The sequence below is a fragment of the Ochotona princeps genome, chromosome 7 (assembly GCF_030435755.1).
Source record: "Ochotona princeps isolate mOchPri1 chromosome 7, mOchPri1.hap1, whole genome shotgun sequence".
NCBI lineage: Eukaryota > Metazoa > Chordata > Mammalia > Lagomorpha > Ochotonidae > Ochotona > Ochotona princeps.
Window position 1 is genome coordinate 8,269,597 of NC_080838.1, and position 17,947 is coordinate 8,287,543.

General features: G+C 36.4%; 1 protein-coding gene across 3 annotated transcripts in view; it reads left to right on the forward strand.

Moving 5' to 3' along the window:
- The window catches only part of LRBA (LPS responsive beige-like anchor protein), a 609,418-nt gene that overhangs the window by 337,845 nt on the left and 253,626 nt on the right, over positions 1-17,947 (forward strand). For all 3 annotated transcript variants that reach the window (XM_058666763.1, XM_058666762.1, XM_058666764.1), the window contains exons 38-40: positions 4,699-4,823; positions 12,576-12,722; positions 15,187-15,323. In XM_058666763.1, coding sequence (XP_058522746.1) covers positions 4,699-4,823; positions 12,576-12,722; positions 15,187-15,323 — 409 coding nt within the window. The remainder of the gene's footprint in view (positions 1-4,698; positions 4,824-12,575; positions 12,723-15,186; positions 15,324-17,947) is intronic.

A 17,947-nucleotide genomic window follows, 5' to 3' on the forward strand; every position in this document is an offset into this window, starting at 1 on the left:
GGCTACTCCTCCCAGAGTATGTGTTATCAGGAAGCTGGGTTGAAAATGGAGGTGGGACTAGGTGCCCAGTACTCTGCGCTGGAGTCTGGGCATCCAGAGAAAGGGCTTCACCCACATACCACAGTAACCTGCATACCACAGTACCCACCCATGATTTCTTAATTTTAACAATTGTGCTCTCCAGGAGACCAGAGAGAGCACTTACTATTTCTTGTAGTCTTAATATTTGGTTCAAGTTTAATAGTCACTAATTGTTATTAGAAAATACTAAATTTTATAGTGTGATTGAATGGACAGATACTCTGTTAATTGTCTTACTTTGATTTTCCCTGAAGAAAACTAAACTTCTGACAATATTTATGACACCTGAAAATAAGTCAGTTTTTTATAGTTGCATTATTCACCTATTACAAGAATGTAAATCTTACCTTTGTTATTTATCCTCTATTTTAACTCCAAATCCTTTTCCAAGTAATCGTTGTTTTGTTTAGTAACTACCATCTACCTGTCTGCTGATGATTGAGTTGTATCTCCTAAAATTTCAACAGCCTATCGAATTCTGTTCTTATGACAGAAAATATATATTCTATATATTAAAATTCCATTGTTTTCTATTCTATGTAGGTTAGAATGAAATATGCAAATACCTAAACGTATTTGTTAAAGCAGAAACATAACTACATGACTTATCCCTAAATAAGTCCAATAGATTTGGTTTATACTTTATCCTCTGGCTTTGAAGTTAGTCTAAAAAGTGGAAAAGCAAAAATAAAAGAAATCAGAAACATTAGAACATTTAATATGCTATCCACAGATTTTGAAAGACAATTGTGTCCCTATAATGAAAGATTTTATTACTAGCAGATTATGTGCTAAAAGCTGACTACAGTGTATTAATAAGGGGCGGTGTCGTATTTTGAAGCAAGTAGCAAATACTAGGGTCACAGCCTTAATTTGAATACCTTTTGGCAACTTAGTAGAAATGGGTATAGGTGACGTTTGAGCATGTGGCGTCAGGAGACATGAGTCGCATTATTTTGAATAGATGTGGATGTATAAGCACATAGGGATATAGTGATATATTTAAATGGATGATTAAAATTTATGGTAAGGTGATTGTTGAAACCTAAATATTCCTGTTTATAAACCTGTCCTGAAGGAGCATCATCATGGAGCAGGGAGTGAAGTTACCCCTCGGAACACCCACATCCTGTATTGGGCTGTATCTGTGGGATCCTGAGCATGCCTCTTCCCATCCAGCTTCCTGTGCATGCCCCTGGGAGGCAGCAGGTGATTTTTCAAGTATGAGTCTTTGCAACACCACTGGACACCTGGACAGAGTTCTTGCTCCTCAGCTATTGTGGAATCTCACTGTCACTCTGCCTTTCAAAGAAAGCTTTAAAAAGGAAAAAAAAAAAAAAGCTGCCCTAAAATGGCCAAGTCTGCACATGTTTTGGCAGTAAAGGTGTTTACTTGGGGTACGGTTGGTGAGAACAAAGTTAGGAAGGGAAAATCATGGACTTTTAGGTAGAAGTTTGCATGTAAATGACTTTGAACATGCTCATAATTGTCCTCACCTAAAAAAAAAAGGTGAATTATTTTTTCTCTTCAGAGAGTTTGACTTACTCTTACAATCAGAAGTTCATGAGTAATGCTGTTTTCAGTGAAAATAATAAGCTAATTGTTGGGCCATAAGTATATGCCTGGAGAGCTTAATGTTCTGTGTCCCTTGGATTAATGGTTTATATGAAGAAAATTTTTTAAAAAAGCAAACCATATACTGACATTGTTGCTTCTTCAATCTTTTCTATATATGTGTTCTGAAATATGTGATATTTGCTTTGTGTTCAGATTATTCTTAATTGTCATCACAATTGTGTTGGGAAGATGGTCTTCAAGTGGTTTAGCTCTAGGAGGTTTAAGCATTGTAATACCAAGGTACAAAGTTCTTTGCTCTTTGGATTTCATCTAAATATTTTTAATCTTTTTCATATTTGTACACAGAAAGCATAAAGGATGCATGAACACACATCTTGTCGGCACCTAGTTTCTCAATTCCTGGTGGATTTGTGTTTTGGCTTCAGCCAAATACCACCACTTTGGACCCTTTTTTGGATAATGTTAGTTACTGCAAAAGTAAACACTTTGATTTTGCATCCTTCAAATTTTATTTATTCTTGAAGATGCTGTCTTTGAATTACTTGATAATTTCTGTGTGGTTTTATAATGTTTTTTTCTGATGAATAATACAGACTGGACATATGCTTTAATAACCATTGGATTTTGACTTTGCCGTCATGTTTTATAGTAGGGCCTATTGTTGCCTAATTTAGCAATAATTTTATCATAGCAGTTTAACATCTCTTATAATTTTAATTGCTAGCAAGAAGAATGGCATCATTTAATTTGAGTTGAAATGTGGAAGGATGGATGACTGACAAATTAATAATTTACCACCTTTGCATAATATTGAAGCACAGAGTATTAGAAGGATTGATGGTGTAAAAGGTTAACAAATTTTAGCAGCTTTCATTAGCTTTACATGGTCATATGTTTGTGGTGCTGACTGAAATAGGCTTTGTAGGAGATCTCAGTCTAGGGAACTAATTACTTGTGCCGATTGCTGCACTGATGGATAGACTCTCATTGTATCATTGCCCCGAAGATGGGGAGCAGCCTGTGATTCACGACTGCACCCGGGCTGATATTTGATAATAATTTTAACAGATAAATGTAGGTAGGCAGAATGATGAAGTGCCTACCCAAGCTCCATGACTATCAAAGCCATCCTCGCTGGCCATCTGTGTGCTCCTTCCTCCTTCTCACCCAAGGAGCGCTTTATTTCATCAACTGAATTCAAGCAACTATTGTCTTTTGTTTGAATGTGTATTCTGGAGTTATTTTATATTCATTTTTAAATGATAGCCTTGGTTTTTATTTAAAATTGAGGCTGCAGATCATAAGGAAAAGCAGAAGAAAAGAATGAAGGGGGCTTTCTGATTTTCTTTTTTTTTTTCTATGTTATTATGATTGTGATTATTTTGCATGATACAGTTTTGTAGGTATAGGGATTTCCCCCTTTCTCCCCACTCTCCCTCCCTCTACCATTTCTCCCCCCCCCCCCGTATTATTACAGTAATACAGTCCTTCAGCAACATGATTTTCTGTTTTGAAGACTGGAATTCTTACATCATCTTTGTAGTCGCTTTTGATTATATTGTATCTCTGCCTCTTACATGGCCAGAATCAACAAAGGAAATGTTTGATGTTCTTACTGGCTTTTTCGCTTCTCAGAAAAGAGCATTGAAATTCTACTGTCCTATAAAAATATCTTTTAAATCATATGCTGATTGTGTTGACATTTGACTGACCTGAGATAATTGTTAACTGATAAAAATACTTACCTATTTTTAATTTTAAAGATAGTGTCATGAAACATCAAAATAGGAGTAACTTTTACTTGGATGTTCTGGGACTGTCATTTGGTCAAGACTACTAATTTATCAAAGCTGACAGGCACAATTTTATTAGCTCATGAAATACAAGTAAGATTTTATTTTGTATTAGTCATTCCTACAGGACTTTAGATTGTGAGGAAATTTTATTATTGAAACATGGTGTGTATCTTCAGTGAATAAATATATTCTGCCTAGATTTTCTTCTTACTGTAACTGCAAAAAAAAACCTTATTATTTTTCTTATGAAATGTTTGCTAGACTGCTATAGATTATTCTTAGTTTACAGGAGAGAAAGTTGACATTTATATATCACCACATAAAAGACCTATGTAATTAGGGAAAATATCACAAAACTTGAATTGAATGGACCTTTTTTTTAAGAAAAAATACATTTCTAAAAGTATGTTCTTGATATAGCAATTATTGCACATCATATAGCATGTAGTTTTTAATTAAATATAAAAACAGACTACATAAAACAGAAATCCAATCTGATTTGCTTGAAAATAGATTGCTGTTTCACTCTACACGAATGGTTTATTTAAAAACAGTAAATGGAAAAGAAATGCATTTTCTTCTGTTGTTCTAAGCCTCAGGGGCTAAATGTAATGAATATTTTAAGAGATTATTTTAATTAAATTCCTGCACATCTAAACAGAGTAATATTTTATTATCACATACATAACCATGTAACTGAGATATTCATTAAAGTTAACACTTTCTGGACCAAGAATTCCTGCCATGATTTACTGACCTTGTGCAAAAAGGCACAAATTAGGAAGAAAAATGAAGGGGGACAGACTTTGATTAATATAGGTAATGCTATACCATATTTATAATAGCCTTTTCCCTATTCTGGTTTATAAATGCAGGCACAGAGAAAGGTGCCCTGCTGAGGCTGAAATGAGGCTGAAATCAGAGCACATGCCACTGGAGTGTGGGGAAACTGATTCCACTGTCAGCAATTCATTGCAGAATGATGTATTTAGTGCTCATTTCACCTTCTGAGAAAAGGAAAAGGAGTTCCTGGGACCAGGAGGTGATATTGTTATTTTCAAGGACATACCTAAGTTAAAGATTGCAGAAAGGAGGGGAGTGTGAGATGGAGAGAGAATTAAGAGGAAGGGGAGGGGAGGGGGAAAAAAAGGCAGAGCAAACAAGGAGAGCTTTATGCAGAAAATCAGTGCTACCACGCTGCTTGATAATTGCTAACATATGTGGCTTCTCTGCTTCATTGTAGTCGTCCTCGTGAGTTCTGGCGCCTTGACTACTGGGAAGATGACTTGCGGCGCCGGCGACGATTTGTGCGCAACCCTCTAGGATCCACACATCCTGAAGCAACCCTAAAAACAGCCGTGGAGCATGGTCAGTGTATAAAGCACTCCTTTCCAATTGCAGCAGGTACAGTAGCTTGGTAATGAAGAGCATAACTTCATTATTCCAAGGTGCTGTAGAGTGACCCAACACCGCATTTCATAGTTATTTACCCATGAAAGAATACTCAATTATTCTATAGTTTGTACAGGGTCCTATTAAATTATAATATCACATATATCTATTGTTATGTTACATCACATATATCTATTGTTATGTTACACATACAAAACTTACTTAACATAGGCCTTTTGTTTCAGAGTATGGAGGATAAACTGTTTCTCCTTTTAAGTGACACATAAAGCTTTGAGAATATTAATCTAAGAAGACTGTCTCAAATCATGAATATTAGAGAAACAGCGTTATAAACCAAATAGGTTTGTAGGTTCTGTTTTGTATACATGGCTCTCCCCGCAGTCACGATACTTTAGTATGAGATTATGAAGTAGGAAAGACGGTAATAAAAGTCCAAGTGCCTGTAGACTTTCTGAGCCTTGATTTGTAGATGGTTTTGATTGATGGCTCAGGGCAGAAGAGAATAGACATTATTTTCATATGTTCCTATTCTGCATCATCTTGTTATCAGTGCTTAACAAAACATTTTTCTTCTTTTCTTTTGTCTGTTTTTTTTATTTGTTTATTTCAATGCATCTGACTATAATTCAGTTTAGCCAGACATCTGATAAACAAATGGGAAAAAAGGGAAAAGGTCCTTTGGATTCGATAACATGCTTTCTTTGATCATTGAGTTTCAGTTAATGTTTAATGATTTTTATATGCCAAATAAGTTATGCTGATTAAGCGGGAAATCCTCCTCTCCATCTTAAAGTTGGTGTGATTTTTCCGAAGTATAAATTTTTTGTTTTTAATAAGGCAAAATATTTATTTTTTTCTTTCAGAGTATGAGCTTAACATGCAGGAACTCTAACAGTAATTATCTGTGCACACAAGTAGTCTAACGGAGTTGTTAGAGTATATTCAGTAAGGATCTTTACAAATTTAGATTAAAACTCTGTAGTCTTAGGTTTGGCCTCAGTCAGGCAGTTTAACCTCTTGCACTCAGCTTTAAAGAGCCATTTCTGGAAGAAAATGTCCATAATATGTCATCAGATATAACACCAAATGTGACATCAGTCCTTTAAAATAAATGATCATACGGAGAATAGTCAATAATGCAGTGATCTAAAAGCATAGTCTCAGGGCTACGTCTTCAACTGGAGGAGGTGGAGAGCAAAAGAGAAGACGTAGCATTCATTAGGCCACTTTTGCCCCAGGTTTCATTGACCTCTTTATTTGCCACCAGAGTCACCATGGTCACAAGTTGTTTTATTTTTGTTTCATTGTGTATTCTTTTTTTTTCTTTTATTGTTTTGTTTTTGGTTTGTGACCTCTGCATTGAAAAAAATCGTTTTTTGTACTTTTATTCTTTTCAGCCAGATATTCCCCTGTACACTTAAAATCTGAATTTGATATTGATTTTTCTGTTTGCAAAGCTGTCATCTAACTCCGTGTTGTGAGTTTGAGATCTGTGAGAGACAACAACAGTGTTTTTGTTTAAAAATTGTCCTTTTATGTGTGAAAGAACAGGACTTATTTTCTTAAAATCTTTGTAGGCAAACTTTTAATTTAAATCTGTTGTGTAGATTTAATTCAGAGTTTATTTAAAACACAATTTTATCAAAAGTTATATATATATTTTAGCATTTTGAGCAGTCAATGGATTCCTACTAATGTCAAATTTTTTGTTTCATAGTTGAACTTGACATGTAAAAAATGTTATCAGGATTTTAATGCTAAGCATCTGCAATAATATTTGCTATGGAAAGGTATTTTTTTAATAATGTTTCTTTCCATTTAAGACTTTTGGTAGGTGTGTACCTCACTGAATACTGTAAATAATAATTGAAAGGTTAATACAATAACAGCTTTCTGTTTCCCTGTGCATTTTAAAATTAAGAGAACACAACAAATAATTTAATGTGATTCCATACTGGTTCATAAGATTTAACACTAAATTTCTAGTGATTATTGTTTATATAATACTCAGAGATTAGAAATGATAGCATTAATCTGAAATTTATATTTTAAAAAGCCGACCAAATGTATAGGAGATATGCCAATAGCCTTTCAATTAATTTAGCAGGTTTAACAAATTGGAAACTCTAATAAATGATTTTATTTTATTTAAATAAAAGGTAATATTAAATAATTCTGAAGCTCAGCAAAAATTATAAAATGATATTGTTTGATATCACTATCATATCATAATGCACTGAATAATGTTAAGATAGTCTATAATCAAATAACTTAATTTTTAATTTTATTAAATAAACTCATTTGTTTTTGTAAAATTTTACCTTTAAATGCATTTTAAAACCTAGAGGAACTTAATAAAAATAAATGTAAAATATAGCTGTTAATGTGACCAAAAGCAGATGGAACGACGAAATTTCGTGTGAATAAATACTGTGTTTTAGTGTGGAAATTAAATAAGTGTCCTGAAGATGGTATGTCAGTTTTATGTCATTTTATAACTCCTTGCTTTTGTTTCTAATTTAGTTAAGGAAATAGCATATTTAAAAATGCAAAATCTTACAACACCACGAACTATATTACAGGATCAAAGGAAGACATCTAAATAGAAATGACATTGGAGATTAGTTTTGTATTTTCGTAGGACGAGCCATCTTTTTTATAGATTGATTTGATTTGATTTGAAGGAAAGCCTCTGGTGTAAAGGTGGCAGAGTAAATACCTGAAGAGTGATGTTCTCCGTTTGGGCGATCAATACCAGCCCCATGACTCTACTTCTGGCTACCTTCTAGTTAAAAACAAATTTTTTAATTCTGACAATTTAATTGCCCTTCCCAAGTTCACATTAACTTGCTTGGGGAAAAGAGCTCTAGGTAATTTTTCAAACAGAGACCCTCCAAAGTGGTTATTTATAAAAGTCATGCTGTAATGTGAGATTTCTTTAACTTTGCAGAAAACGAATCATATTTCAAAATTAAAATTAATACTTCCTCTTGCGCTTAAATATTCTTTATGGAAATTAGCAGCAGCTAGCAGTGGTGGGTATTTGGTTTTGGAGGGCATTGCTTCCCATTTTATGATCTTTCAATTTATTAGGAATCAGTCATAATGATTCTTAACATTCTCCTAATGCCTAGAGCCCCATTGGGCAGTTTTTTATTATCAGGACCCTTTTAGATCTGGCAGAAACCTAAGGCCCAAGTCTAGTCTAACTTTATTCTTTTACAGCAGAGGAAACCAAGGCAGCAAAGCATCAGCATAATTCTTGATAGATAAAGGACCAAATCCCAAATTAACTGGTTGCTGGCCAGACTTCCATCGGTGTGCTGTATGGTTTTTAAAAATTCATTGCTATAATAATGGAATTTTATATTTAAATTAAAGCCATGTAAAAACATGTTTTAAGTGATAGAAAGATTGGTTTTGATTCAAGTACTAAAACAGTTTAGTAATAGAATTCTATTAAATTCAAGACATTTTTATTTTATAGAGAATGTGAATACTAATAGAAATAAAGGAGAAGAAGTTAATATGGCTTAAGAAGTATCCTGTAAATATGTAGAATGCCCTAAACACGTCATTTCATGTTTGGGGAATAGCAGATCATGTAAAGATCCGAAACCATGCCATTCTCTCGTATCTCTCATATCAGAAGGTATTGTTGGCACCCTTTTAAGGGTCCATATGGAGTAGGGTCCCTATCTGAAAGTTTGGAGGATCCTTTGACCAATAGGACTCATCTTTGGCTTGTCCTCCTAATCATCCTCTGTAGTTTCACTGATTTTTCTAAAATAATTTTTCTTGACTTGGAACCCTGCAGAAATAGCATAAAGTATAATCAGGGAGTTCATCAGGTTGGGACAAGCATTGATTGGAAGGTACTCTATGCGTCTTGTTCAGAATCCAATTACAGCATGGATTTCACATCATATGAAGTGCATTCCTGTGTCTGTTTTGTGTACATTTGAAGTCATTTTGTTATTCCAGCCATAACTGTTAAGAAAAAACTAATTTTTAGTATCAAAATTTCTTTTATTAAAACAAGACCTATTGATGATTCCACTTCACTCAGTAATCATGATATGTTCGAAGGAAATATTTGTGTCACAGGTAGAAGAATGTTCTGTTTTGTGTTATTCTTTTCCGAATGTTTTAGTTTTACACACATTTTACCGTTTTGGATTGATAAATGTGCAGGGCTGGCTGTGACGCACTTGAACTTTACATTTTGAGGACCACCTTGTCTCAGCCCTCTCATTGCTCTTAGCCTCAGGGAAGCAGAAGTTGTGGTTTAATAAAGGAGTCTGGACAGATTCCTCCAATTTTATATAACAATTACAGTTTAATTATTAACATAAATATTAAAATGAAGATAATATTAAGGCAGAACAAAAAGATTAGATAAAGGTAGTCTGTTAATACTATGAAAAAGTAAGCAATCATGTTTAGTTTAGTAGCAGTTTTATTAGCCAGAAAAGATCTGAATCAAGTTCTAAAATATACGAACAGATGTTTCTGTTTCATCCAGACTTTCAGATCAGTGTGGAGTGTAGTCATATAAGATCTCAGATAGTTGATATTTTGTTTAGGATGGTTGATGCTATGTAAGGCAAATGAAAGTTAAAAATCTACTTTTCTCCTGCACATATAAACATGATAATTATCTTTTATTTTATGCTTGGGAAAGTTTTGTTCTTATTTTGAAGAAAAAAAATTCTGTAGCAGAAAGCTATTAGACCACTGAGAATTGAGCACTAGCGCATGTGGTGTGTATTAGAGTACTGTTGGTAATTTTACTGCTGCTAACTTAAAATCCTCAAGGGGGAGTTAATTACAGGAAAACCATTCTAAATATCAGTAAGCTGCATATTTTCTATGACAAGAGGTTTTTCAGTTGAGGTTGAACAATTCCAGAATCTAAGCTTGTAAAAATAGGTAAATAAATAAGCTAAAGTGGATGTTTGTATGGATATAATGTATAGTTAAAAGAATTTTTTATAAAACTTTTATGTGATTGAAAAGTTACATTTCAAGTATGAATCAGTATGTTGGGAACATATTTAAGACTTTTTGAATTCCAATTAGAAGGAATAGGAAATTGTATTTCAGTAGTCATTTAAATGAATGTGAGTTTATTTATTTATTTTAAATCATTACATTTTACCACAGAGGGCATTCATTTTTTTTGGTAAATGTTTGCATATTAACAGGATTTTTTGTTTCCTTTTTCAGTTAAGTTTAGTGTAGTTCAGGACATCTGTAGCGATAACCATAGAAAGTAATAAACATTTTATTAATTTTTAGTTGTTTCTAAAATACTTGCTGTAATGTCATCTAAAATAGGTTTGAAAACTTTTTAAAAATTTTTTTATTGATTGTGATTCTGTTGTGCTTTTAAAATGCAGTGTGAGGAACAGAAATATCAGTAAAAACTGGTGCATTGTATATATACAAAGTAATAGTTTTCTTCATTTTCCTTTATCATATTTAATAGCTAGTATGGTACAGTGTTGAAGAGTTCAGATTCTGATACTACACTGCAACTTTTTAAAACCTCGTCTCAGATGTCAGGAGCTGTGTTACCTTGAACAAGTTATGCAAAGTCTTTGAACCTGTTATTTTAGCTAAAAATGGATAAATAACAAAGTTTAAGTCAATGAAAAGTTAAATATGTAGAATGTTTAGTGTACTCCCTGGCACATGGCAGGTGCTATGTTATGCTAGCCTTGTAATTAATACAGAGGGAATTCTATAAATTCATACGAGTGTGTATTGCCTTTCAATTCCATTTTGTCATTGAACTTTTTGAAGTACCTTGGAATTTCTTCTTTGAAGAGGGGATGTAAATGAAAGAAACGAAGACAATATAGCATGATGATCACACACTAAACTCTAGCTGACAAATGAGATTTTATTTGATAGAAAATCTATGGTAATTTCTTTTGCATTTTTCAGTGACCAGTTTATTTTTAGGAAATTTGATAGTAAATTAAAAAGAATATGGGAACAAGGCAGGGTTTTTAACTATAGAGTAAGAAAATGTACATTTTGGATATACAAACAATAATATAAAAACATACTGTTTCTCTAAAACTTTCTGGTTAGCTGATATATTTTCTACAGTTTTTATTTTTTAAATTCCATTTTAATTAGATATATTAAATAATCTTCAATTTTAATACAAAACTCCTATGCCCTAAGTTTTGAGTGTAAATGATAATATGGTTTACTTACAATTAATATGAAGGAAAAAAACTGTCATCTATAACCCACCTATTAAATTCACAGACACTTTGATCTGCCAAGTTATCTAGGTAACAAATGCATGGTTTAAACATTTAGAATAAATTATACAGATCAGTGTTGTCATAATACTGCAAGCTGACCACTTCATCCTTCTGGAATTGTCTAGGTAGCAACTGTAGTGATGCACAGAGCTTGGCCACCCAATTTCCATATGAATGGTCACAGCCTGGTGGATCAGGTACTTTTTGCCCAGGATTTCCCTAGCTGGAAACCCACCACATCAGGAATTATAATGAAGATTCCTGAACTTTCCCTTATATTGTACTCCTACACACACACACACACACACACACACACACACACATGAAAAAGACACACATATGGTGTTTACAAACCATAAATCCTAAGTTTGTATCTGCTTTTTTGCTTTTATTGTGGAAAAAAAAAAGCTGCTTAACACAGCAGAAGTCACCATTCTGAGGTGAAAATTCCAAGCATCAGTGTCTTCCCCTTTCTGTTGCTCTTCCCCTCCTGTTTCTGGTTTCTTTAGCGGACTGTAGGTGCTCCACACATCTGCCGCCTTTCTCTCTCAGTGCCTGGGAGTCTGGCAGCGTTGCTGCGCTCTCGGCAGGCTGCTCAGTTCAGGCCCCTCGAGGCCCTTAGCGCAGATGCCTCTCATCCAGGTCTTTATGTTATGTTTACCCCCGGGGTGCCTCAGCCCTTTAGTTTAAACATGCAGAGAAGGTAGTGTTTGAGCCCCCACTTAGTTTCCACACTGCCTTGCTCTTGGCTATTTGTATAAGGGCTTGAAGGGCGGGGGAGTGGATGTGTGAAAATGTGGACCCAGGGCAGTGTGGAGGAAGGTATGAGGAAGGAGGGAGCATGGCAGGAGCCCAGAATGCAGCTTCGAGGAGCTGCTGTCGTTTTATTAGCGGCACATCTGGCTGCAAGGTCCAGGCCTACATCCTCATTGGCTGTGTGTCCTTCCTGGCTTTGGCCCGGCTGTACTGCCCTTCACAGCTATTCTACAACCATTCAGGAGACTCGTTGGTACAGATGACCGGGAAGAATGAATCAGCTTTTCCTATTTCTCAATGTTGACTGAACAGTGCTTCCAAAACTGGGTTCTGATTTCCTCCTACTGACAAATTTTCCCGGAAAAGTGCTGCCTTTGAACCTTCTCTTGGCCTAACCATAAGTAAATAAATGGTTTGGTGAGCAGTGTAGGGGTCAGATTTAATGGGATTAGGGTGCTTGTTCAGGGTAACATTACGCTAGGTTGGGGAATCGCATTTGTCAGAACGAGCTTGCCAGCCTGTCTCCTTCCCCACCACGGGCCACTCCGCGTCTGTGTGTGTAATAGATGGACGGTGGCTGGCCACCTCGCCCTACCTCAACCGTCACCACTCTGCCAAAGTGCTCTTCCCGGCGCTGATGGACAGCTTTGTTTCCTTTTCATTTCAGCTGCAGATGAAGATATCCTTGCTAAAGGAAAACAGTCCATCAAGAGTCACGCTTTAGGAAATCAGAACTCAGAAAACGAGATCCTGCTGGAAGGCGACGACGATACTCTGTCATCCGTAGAGGAGAAAGACTTAGAAAATCTTGCCGGTAAATCCTGTGGTTGTGGAGACCCCAGCTAGCCCTGGGACCGTATACGTCTAATTACTTTTTCAGCCATGACTAGAAGGACTCCCAGGCTTACACCCCCAATTACATTAATTGGAAATAGCTTTGTTCTTCCAAACATTTCTCCCTTCTACAGTTCCTCCTCCAATTTTTTTCTGTCCTCAGAAGTCTCCCTATGCCCTGTATCCTGTACGAATGATTTTGCCAAAAAACAGTGAAGTTTAAAAGCAGCACTGACAAAATCACTTATCCTCATCCTGTGGCAGTTACCAAATGGCCATAAAATGGGGGCTGTAAGTAATAGTGTGCCAGTTATTTTGTAAATAAAGCAGATGAGCTATATAAGCCTTGGTCAGTACACTGCATGGGTGCTTAACTCTCAGAAGTCACTTCAGGAACGCCCTGGCTTTTCACAGGATTCCACAGATTTTGTCTGATGTAGGAATTTTGATTTGCACTCTGCAGATTTTCAGTTTTACTTCCCTTATGGGAAAAATTCTATTGTTGAGCCTGCATTTTTAGTTCTTCGTTAAGTGGCCCTTCTCCCTTTAGTGCTTATGGCTCTGTCCCTCAAGGAGGAGAGCTGGAAAGATACCACAGTTCCTCTAGGTGAGAATTATATAGTGTTCCATTCAGATGACTTAAGGAAAAAAGGGATTATAAATCATTTATTTGGTGACATGTCTACAACTTGTGCTTCATGCAGCTTGGTAATGAAAAGCAAAAATAAAAGGTGGCTATCTTCTTTGATGATTTGGAATGCACAGCAGCGAGGTAAAATGCAGGTAGTGGGGGTAAACTGGGCAAGGATTCGGGGCAGGAGCAGAGTGTGAGGCAGAGGCGGCTCTTTCTTGCTCCTCTTCGCATGCATTTGCCCATTTCCTCCTTTATTTCTGCTTCTATTCTTGCTGCCAGTAATACATTCATACAGTAATAGAGGTGAAAGGGGAGTTTAATTATATAATCTTGACAATGGCAATAGGATTAAGAAGTAATCCACGCTAATAAAGTGGTGCGGGTTAGAAATGAAGTGGAAATTGTCAGGGGTCTTCTGTAGGACCTAGGCTGCCCTAGCCCCTGCAGCTGTCTGCTTACCCTATAATTGAATGTCTGAGAGTGATTGAAAAAATGTTATTTCTTCTCGGGATTACATGCTAATGTACAGAGGGCAAAAGGAGACAGCAAAAGAACACATAGCTGCTTATTTCATCCCTTTATAGGGATGAGCTTTGGGAAATCATGGCTGTTCTGCAGCTATCTGCTGCCCATCTGCAAGCACAATGTGTTTGTACATTGGGAATAGAGGGCAAAACCTGCTCTGATCTCCGCAGAGCATCCCCTCCATTGTCCTGCTGGCACACATTAAGATTGATGGGAGATTGAGGACCATCGCCCTTCTAACAATCGATGGAAATGTCAATTCATCTGAATTTTGAAACACTTATTCATCCATTGATTACCTGAATAGGCACACCTTGTTTATAAGCACTATATTAATTCAGAACTCCAGTGCCAATATTCTCTTTGGCTGTTTTCTTCTCCGATAGGAGTTGTACAGTAAGGAATTGACATGGAATTCCAGATCCTTTCTGCATTTATTTCTGTATACAGCCACCTCCACACACATATTATTATAATGTGTAGTCTTTATTTTATGTTTTGCTTGGTTACACTGTGCTGTTTTATCTGTAGTGGATCTATTGTTTTCAGTAGCAGTCTGATTTGTCTCTTTGATAAGCCCTGTGGAGATCTGATTATTCCAATAAAAATTCATTCACTTGGAAACCCACCCTCCAGCTGTTTACTCCCAGAGTCCCTGACCTACACTAATATTAGATTTGGAGGCATTGAGCAAGGCTTAACAGTGGAGAGGCTCGGACGCCCAGGAAAAGGAGTGTCTTTCATGGGGTGAGGTTGTTATGTAAGAGGTTTTGTGTCAGGCTGGCACAAAATCTTTATCAGAGAATATGGCTTAATGTTTGCCACTTCACTAATGAGCTAATGATCCGGCTGCAGTCATGCCTCAGTCAGGCCCTAAGCTCACCTCTGGCCCTGGAAGCCAGTTGAGGTTTCCCAGCACCTCCTTGTTGTCCCATGTTGTTTGATAGCCTGAGGCTTGTTTTCTAAATGGAATGTAGATGGGCTTCTGCAGCAGGGCCACCTTCTTACCTAGCACTGAGACCAAAGCTCTGCAGACTTCCCAGTCCAGTAACTGCATCCTAGTTCACCATTCTCAGTAACTGCCTGTTGTAAGTCCGGCTAGTTTGAGAATCCTGATTGCATTTTTTCAGAGGAAGCCATAAGCAGACGGAATATCTAAGTATAGGCGTTAGTAGGCAATGTGGTATTAGAAGTAAGAACTTAAAAATAAAGACTAGCTGGTCAGATTGGGTGTTTTGAAATGCGTGCCTTCGGTTGATGTGGGTTGTCCTTTCCTTGCTGGCAGGTCCTGTCAGCCTGAGCACGCCAGCTCAGCTGGTGGCCCCCTCTGCTGTACTCAAGGGCACTCTCTCTGTCACCTCCTCTGAACTCTATTTTGAGGTGGACGAAGAGGATCCCAACTTCAAGAAAATCGACCCAAAGGTGAGAACAGGAGGGAGGGGGTTCCGTTTTGTTCTTGTGATGGGGTGGTGGGTTACTGGTGGGTAAGATGGGCTTTGTTAAAATCCCACAGGGTTCAGTTTGAATGTCCTGTGAAATTGCCTCTGCTTGCATACAAGGTAGTTATTATTATTATCATTTTTAGCTTATGATTCCCTTACCAGCTAGTTAGATTATTGAAGTTCATTTAGATTCAAAACCAATTCCCACTTAATTGCATTTATCATTAGCTCACTGGGGCCAGGAGTGGAACCTCAGGAAACATAATCTATAAATATGTTTTGCCTCAAAGAGTCCAGGGTGAATTAAGCTACAAAATTCAGTGAGATTGAGAGTGGAATTATTTTGTTTAGCCTTTATGTTTTCTGGATATAATACCAATATATCATTCTCCTGGCTTTGTCCCTATGACTTACTGCTCTGTCATGCATGCAAGCATGTTTTGTGTGTGGGTGTATGAGATACCTCTGTTTCCCATTACCTATGGTAGATTTTACAAGGCACTGCATAATTTCCCATTATTAAATGAAAATGTAATTTCCCCTTTAAAATGTATTTCTGATTGCTTTTCAGACCTTGGCAACTTTATTTTTTACTAAGAAGAATTTGTGTTTCTTAACACAGTCATAAAGTCAAAATTAGGTGTGTTTCATGAAAGTGAATGGTAGCATTTGCTCTCGAGGAAAGGAGTTTGTTTCAAAAAGAACAAAACAGGCAGTCTATGGGAAAAGATGTGGTTGGAATAAGTGGATAATTCATTTTACAGGTTGATAGTCTGTATGTTTGCATACATGTAAGCATATGCACACCTTCTGACTTTTTTGGTATTAGGCTCTTTGATTTTCTGATCATAATTATTAAAGTTTCATGATTTAGAAGTATTTCATAGTATTCTTAATTGAAAACATCATAATTTTAAACTTTCTAGCCAGCTTATTTCTTGTCTCATGCTTGTTTTCACTACTGAAATATCAGTACCGCTTTTTTTCTGTGAGCAGAACTTGAGGAGGTTCTGTGTGGCAGGAAGGTCAAGAAGGAATGGATTATTTTGAACATGATAATTTTGTCAGTAGAATGTGGATAAAGCTTTAATTGTAGAATTGTATAAATTATAACATCTCTCTCGCTCGCTCGCTCGCTCTTTTTAACATGGCTGGAATATCTGAGTGTGTATTTTAACTTCTTTAGGAAAGGAATGTTCCCAAAATTATGGGAACTCTGTGATTCTGATGGTTTATGAATTTAAGAGAGGTTGATATTTGATTTAGAATGTTCTGTCATTGCTTGTGGATATACATTGCTTAATTCCTAAACATTTGATTTAATTTAAAAGTATCTAATGAATTCTTCTCAAAAATCAAAACCTTTGGCAGTGTTTGAGATTGGTCCCTGCAGGTTATTTGCCCGCTGGGAGAAATTACAACTTTTGTTTCTCTCTGATCTTATTTTGTGCAGTATGATTAAATTAAGTCTCTGCCCTGTTGATTGGGAAATAGGGAGATGTTTTACCTTGATTGTGGAAATCGTCTCATTCCTCTGTAACCTGCCTGAAATCTGAGATCAAAACTTCTGCCAATTTATATTTTTAAAAATTTCAGAAGTTTTTTGTCTTGGTAGATATCAATTGTTCACGTGTTAGTAAGTGAAGGAAGACATTATTGTTGCGGCAGCATTTTCCATCTTTTCCTTTTTTCCCCTTGATACCTGTGTTAAATAGGAAAGAATGAAAGAAACTGAACTGGAGGGGTTTTGTTTTTTCTTGTGAGGGTATAAACATTTTTAACCTGGAATATATGAAGACACCTATGTGTCCAATGCTGTAAATACCTTCAGGAGTGAAAACAGTGGTAAAAATGAGCAGGTTGAATTGAATATTGTGTCTTGCAATTGTTTCATGCAGTGTAAGTACCTACTGTTTACTTCGAAAATGTTCTTAAAATTCAACATTTTATCCGGGGCGGGGGGGGGGAGTGCATTTGTCTCAGCCATATAGCAGTATGTGAGTGTTGTGGCGAGTTCGTCCTATATCTAAAGAGACCCCATGAAAGATACAGTTAATATAGGTTGAAAGGGTGGACTGCAGACCTGATAAGATCAAGGTTTATTTCATTACCAGGGAGCTGTTTCTATCAGGGAATGTTTACCAGAGCATCTCAGAGCTTGACTGTTCTGTGAGATGGGTTGAGGCGCTTCCTTCTCTGGCCGCAGTTCTGCTATCTTGCAGCTCGACCTTCCATATACCACCCCCACCGCTAAACTCCCTGTGGTCTTGAAAAATGCCTCTTAGAATATTTTTTCTCTACATCTCTCATCCATAGATTTTTGAATAAATTAGGAACTAGGCAAATGCAAAGGATAATGTGTAAACACTAAAGGGTCATATCTAGTGTACAACGTACCTGTGCCTCCTGTTAGCATAACTAATGGAGTGTATAGTTATATACTCCAACATAAGGAAGACAAACCAATTCCTTTGGGACACTTTCAATTTTACTGAGTATTTTTTTTCCAAGCAGTTATTTCCTTGCAATAAAAAGAAACCTCCATTAAGCTAGAAATACTGAAACGAGTATACTATGCTGTTGCCTAAGGAAAGCAGAAAGAGG